This window comes from Pinus tabuliformis, chromosome X (genome assembly GCF_031772625.1).
Source record: "Pinus tabuliformis cultivar Carrire ecotype Pingquan chromosome X, CPIR1, whole genome shotgun sequence".
NCBI lineage: Eukaryota > Viridiplantae > Streptophyta > Pinopsida > Pinales > Pinaceae > Pinus > Pinus tabuliformis.
Genome location: NC_142308.1, coordinates 350,714,757 through 350,720,756, shown reverse-complemented (window position 1 = coordinate 350,720,756; position 6,000 = coordinate 350,714,757). Strand labels below are relative to the sequence as shown.

Genomic DNA, 6,000 nt, shown 5'->3' with positions numbered 1-6,000 from the left:
TGATTTACATGTCAAAAGCCATTCCAATCCATTCCATGATCATTGCGAGAGCATTAATCGCTAGCCAGCGAGAAATTCCTTTTATTTTAAGATCCACCCGGTATGGTCGAGAGTTTGAAACTGCCGCCACGGATTCTTCGTCCAACCAACATAATTTAAAATATAACCATTCTATTAAAAAAATATTATATATATTAAATATATCATTATCCATATAACAATGTCATCTATAGTCAATGCAACAACTCAATATATTTACCATTTAAATTTTAATTATCTATACGGTTTTTTATTTATTTTTAAAATATAGATTAGAGATAATCTAATCTGCACGGAAATTTTCCTCACCCATGGTTAAAAAATTTGAATAAAACAATACATAGATATTTATTTATGCCACGTAATATGGGAAGGTTAAAATGGACGAAAAAAACAAAATATAATATAGCCAAAGAGTTTGAATAAGTTGAACGACAGGCGAGGTCAACATCGATTTGTGGAATCTTTTTATTCTTATTTTATTTTATTAAAATACGTGGAAAACGAAAACTTAACATTCTCACCGGCCATTCCCGTACCAGGTCGACACCCTGCCTTTCCATTCTCCGGAAATCATTAACTTGCGATGTGTCCACGTCGGCATTACAGAATGGGGCAGCGAGATGCCACGTCGGATAAGCATCCGCGGTGTGGGAGGAATTCCCTGCTGGCCAAGAAGATGGATGACACGTGGAAGAAGCGTAGCCTGTTGGTCGACCTTTACCGAGGGTTCGAACTCAGAGGCTACTGGTTGCATTTTTTTGTGCCTGACCATGACGTGCAGAAGCATCAGGGCTCAGCTTTGGCTCAGTGCAAGCAACCTCTGCTTTAATGGCGGTGACAATTCTCGAAACCTTACACTATAATTTCGGCATGGTCTTCTAATTCGCTGAGGCTAAAGTTACAAATGACGACCAAATCGCCGGACGATGGCTCTCTGCTGCTGTTACTGGATGAGTCGAGGAAGACAATAGCTCAGCGGCTGGAAACCGACGGAGAGGAACGAGCTTACGAGAGCAGTGAGAAAATTGCTGTTAATATAGACGATCCGGACGGAGAAGACGAGGGTTACGTGCCTCCGTTTTCATGGCGGAAGCTGTGGCTGTTTTCGGGGCCTGGATTTCTCATGAGCATTGCGTTTCTTGATCCAGGGAATCTCGAGGGGGATTTGCAGGCACGCAAAACCTTTCGGCGCTAGTTCTCTAAATTTCATGAACAATTATTTATCATTCATTTTATTAGATTCTAATAAAATGATTAGTTTTCCAAGTTTCTAATTTTCATGAACAATTTACTTATAAAAATGTTACAATACTCTGAATTTAATGAATGTCCAAATTTCTTTTTTCAGAATGAAAAAGCTGAATATTATTATAGGAGGGATATAAAGTTCAAAATTTACATCATATATACATACTTCCATTTGAAGAGAAATCCAGATGAAATCACTATGGGAGAATTCCGGCGAATAGCTAAGGAAAATTTGTGATGAAATCACCATGGGAGAATTCTGGGGAATAGCTAAGGAAAATTTGGCTGAAACATAGTGTTTTGGGAGATCTCCAAAACAAAACATGAGCACATAGAAAAAACAGGAAGCATTATGGATGTACAGAAGCATCATGTACACCATCCATAAACAAGATGATAAAAGAAAACAGCCACATAAAGATCAGAGACCCGTCCATTGAAACGTGCGAAGAAAACAGAAATGAACCTAGAAGTCCGGCATAATAAACTCTTGGATATGATAGCTTACTCTCTCAGTTAGAACCTGCAAAAACCAAAAACCTGTAGCATCCTGAAGACTTGTTTTAGACAGTGAGTCTGCCAGATAATTTTTGTCTCTGCGAATATGGTGAATAGAACTACCAACCATGGAATCCCAAAAAAAACTGAGCCTCCTCATCCAGCCAATCAAATGTGGTACTGTAATATGGATCTTACCAGAGATGTAGTCAACCATAACGTTCGAATCCCCAAAAATCAGAACATGCTGTAGATTAAAGAAGAGACAAAATTTTAATAGCCCTGCGAGAGCATCTGATTAGTTCTCCTATTTCTAATTTCCCTAAAGAATTTATTTATAAAGAACTTATATTACTCGGAATTTAAAGAAAATCCAGATTTCTACTTTCTATGAACAGATTATTTGTGCTTCATTTTATTTATATTGTCATGAATTCAAAGAATATACACATTTAAACTTCTTGAAATTGTCATTTCTACAAATTTTATTTGTCTGCAGGCCGGGGGCTATATATATATATATGTATGAAGATTTGCTAAGCTGCTTGAAATTTGTCACTTCTTAAAGTTTTCATTGTTTGCAGGCAGGGGCGGTTGCAGGGTACTCCTTGCTATGGCTTCTGATGTGGGCGACGGGAATGGGTTTGATAATCCAGCTGCTCGCGGTGAGAGTGGGCGTGGCAACGGGATGCCATCTTGCGGAGCTTTGCAGGGAGGAGTACCCGCTGTGGTCGAGGCTCATACTGTGGGTCATGGCGGAAATTGCTCTCATCGGGGCTGATATTCAAGAGGTTATCGGCAGCGCCATTGCGCTTAAGATTCTCACTAATGGAGCCCTTCCCCTCTGGGCAGGAGTGCTCATCACTGGTCTCGACTGGTAAGAGCTGTTTGGAATTGGAAAACTTTTCGAAAAAATTGACTTCTGTGGGGTTTTTATAGGTATGCTAAATTTTTTTCTTTATTTCTTCGAAAATTTTAGCATGTATGGGATTTTGCATCATATTTACCGAACGATTTCATGTAGCTAATGTTTTTGATTCTTATTTTATTTTTAATATAAAATTGGGTGAATTCTGGGATAGAGACATTGTAAGGTATGAGCCCGGAAAGAATAATCATTTTTGTATGTTATATGGTAGGAAAGTGAAGAGTGCAGCTTTCTGGTCTTCACGGCTTCTATGTCAGTTTTTCTGTGTTTTTGGGTTGTTAAACACCCTTTTTTGGGTCAATGGTGACTTGCTGGGTTGGCGAAATGTGGAAGGAGGGTACTGTTGTTTCCTGCACTACGGTTCAGATCTTTCCAGTGAACAACTCGTGTTTGTGCTCATAGATGCGCTGGCATGCACAACAGTGGCTGGGCGAGGTGCAAGTGCTAGTGCTGGGTGTCTTTGGCCGAGTAGAATCTAGATAACTTTACTCGCGGACATATCTGGAAAATTAGAATCTAGATACCTCCATTTGCGGGCATCTCTGGCAAAATAAAATCTAGATACAACTCACGGACATATTTGGCAAAATAGAATCTAGATACCTCCAATTGCGGACATCTCTGGCAAAATAAAATCTGGATACCCTGAGTCGGGACCGCTTAGTCCAAAGATTCGAATTGAATGATCTTAATTGCACCTTCTCCTGATAAGGTTAAGGTGTGTTAACCACATCATGATATAAAAGGAAACCAAGTTAAAAAACTAACAATAATGACCCTTTAAGACTAGACCCTTGCCAACTCAAAAAACTAACAGTAAAGACCCTTGCCAAAGGGAAACCGCTCAGGTAGTTACGAAGTATCACAGTATCACGAAATAGCACGTGAAAGCACGCTTGATTGATCACTTGACCTCAAACCTCTTGCCAAGGTTCCAGTGTTTCATTTAATTCACCATGCTTAGATATTTCCCATTTTAGAGCTTCAATATCAATCCTTAATTGAGTAAATACTTGGTGTAGGTTTGAATTCGCCCCATTACCAGCAAACATGAACCATCCAGACAACATTGAAAGTGCCCCCTATGGAGTCCCAAAACATATAATTCTCTGGTAATGTAAGCACCGATGGCGCTGAAGAAGGTTAGGAGATTTATTCCAGAAAGTGTAGCAGAGAAGATAATCTTTTTGATCTTGATTTAAGACGAACTTATATTTGAGTCCTTTCCAGACATTGCAGTGGATAGATTATACACGCATGCTTTAGTTGGTTGCTTTCTAGGCTGTGTTCTGTGAGAGGCATCGATCCACAGAGAGGCATTCATTCATAGCTAGATCAAGAAAAGATGCAAGCCTTACAAAGAGGTCCCTATTTTTTTCAATTTTTGAACATGCCTACACAGAGACGACACTGTATGTGCAAAAAGGAAGTTGAAACTCAGCCACTTTGAAATTTGTGACGAAACCTTCTCCACTAACGTGGTACCCGCTCCTGCCACCAATTCGACACGTAAATTTTCAGTTTTTATTATTTATTTTTACTTTTTTCACTAATTATATGTTTTACGCCTGGCATTAAAGATCAACTCTAATCTGGCGTGCTCATTAGTGACTTTGTTGGTTAACTACTTTGGTTGATATTCCTAAGGTTTGCCGAAGTTTTATATCATTGTTACACAAGAGGAAGCATAATCCCTTAGATCAACTTCTCGTCTACTTGTCGCCGTGTCGGTAATTGAATCTTTAGTTAACTATTTAGAGAGCTTGGAAGCATAAAGTGGGTGTCAAAATCTGTTTTCTAGGTTTTTAACTGTGAGCAGACTAAGTGCTCCTGGTTTGTCTCTGGTAGAACTCTTCTCAGTCTGGTAATGTTGTAACTGTCATTTGCTGTACTTTGCCCGTACTTGTCGTATCATGCACAAATTCATTGTATGGGCTTAAAACATGACTTCTGTGTTATTTTCCTAGAAACATAAATTAGACTAGCAAGCTTTGTGTATTGAGCGTTGTGGCATAGGAGAGGACCCGTTGGCTATAGATGATGTTAACTGAAAATAATGTTTGCCGCAAGGTTTGGGGCTTCTGTTTGGTGGATACTCCCAATGACTCAATTAGTGGGATTACCATGTCAAGTTTTAAGGGTCAACGAATTACTGTCTACCATATTGAAATGTATTATTTTATTTGAGTCCCCTTGAATAAGGAGGCACAAATAAAGAAAATAGCATCTTCTAAACATTCAATGTTTTGCCTTTTTTTTGGGTTATATTTTACTACCAATTGTATTTGAAATTTGGGCACAAATAAAGAAAATAGCATATTCTAAACTTTCTATGTTTTGCCTTTTTTTTTGGTTATATTTTACTACTAATTGTATTTGAAATTTGGTCAGAATTTGTTGGAATTGCAGATTTCAGTTGTTGATTTTGTGTAATCAAAGTGCTTGACGGCTTATTCAGGGTGTTGAATTGATCTATGCATATAATAATACAATTTAAGTAACTAAAAATTGTGATCTCATCAAGAATTCACTAAATTACAGAAAAAAAGCCTAAACTAGAACATTTAAACTCCATGATAAAAAAATCATTTGAATTAAACTTAAAAAAGCCTAAACATAAAACATTTAAACTCCACCATAAAATATTGATTAAAATTAAAATGTTTAAACTCCACATAAAATATTGATTAAAATTAAAATTAAAAAAATAAAGTGCATGAATATTTGTGATAAAAAATTAAAGCATAAAGTAAATAAATATCAGTAAAAGAAAAAGGTTGTCATATTGTCAATTTGGCGTATAGAAATCAATTGATAAGTAAAAGGTGATTTTAGGAAAAAACAATTTCAATAAAAGTGTCAAAGTTCAAGTATTAAGGTATACCAAGGAAATTATCGAAGGAAGTCAGTGAATCACGTCATTTTTGTGGGATCTTTGCAGTTGTGTACTCATTAATTACTAAGTAGTGAATTATGAAGTCTATATATGTGTCAAAGTTTTAGATTAAATGTTCTTTTTGAGAAATGGAGTTTGAATATATGAAGATTTCTCACTTTGGTTCAATGTGTGGGAAATCATTTATTATGAAAGAGTATATATATATATATATATATTTTCTAAGTTAAGTTAATCTATTAATATGTAACAAAAAAGTACAATGAGGCTCAGGCCTCAGCAGTGCCTAACATAGAGTATCAGAAAGTATCTTGACTGCCCCAACATTGGGGAAACCAGTCCACAGAGACAAAAATATCCAGATGGAGTATCAGTCTTTAAGACCGGA

General features: G+C 37.0%; 1 protein-coding gene across 2 annotated transcripts in view; it reads left to right on the top strand.

Moving 5' to 3' along the window:
- The first annotated feature begins 810 nt into the window (after window positions 1-810).
- The window catches only part of LOC149139902 (metal transporter Nramp3.2-like), a 132,211-nt gene continuing 127,021 nt past the window's right edge, over window positions 811-6,000 (top strand). For both annotated transcript variants that reach the window (XR_016264787.1, XM_089449444.1), the window contains exons 1-2: window positions 811-1,213; window positions 2,373-2,665. Coding sequence is in view for 1 of the 2 variants with exons in the window: in XM_089449444.1 (XP_089305570.1) it covers window positions 947-1,213; window positions 2,373-2,665 (560 nt within the window). In the remaining variant the exon portion in view is untranslated. The remainder of the gene's footprint in view (window positions 1,214-2,372; window positions 2,666-6,000) is intronic.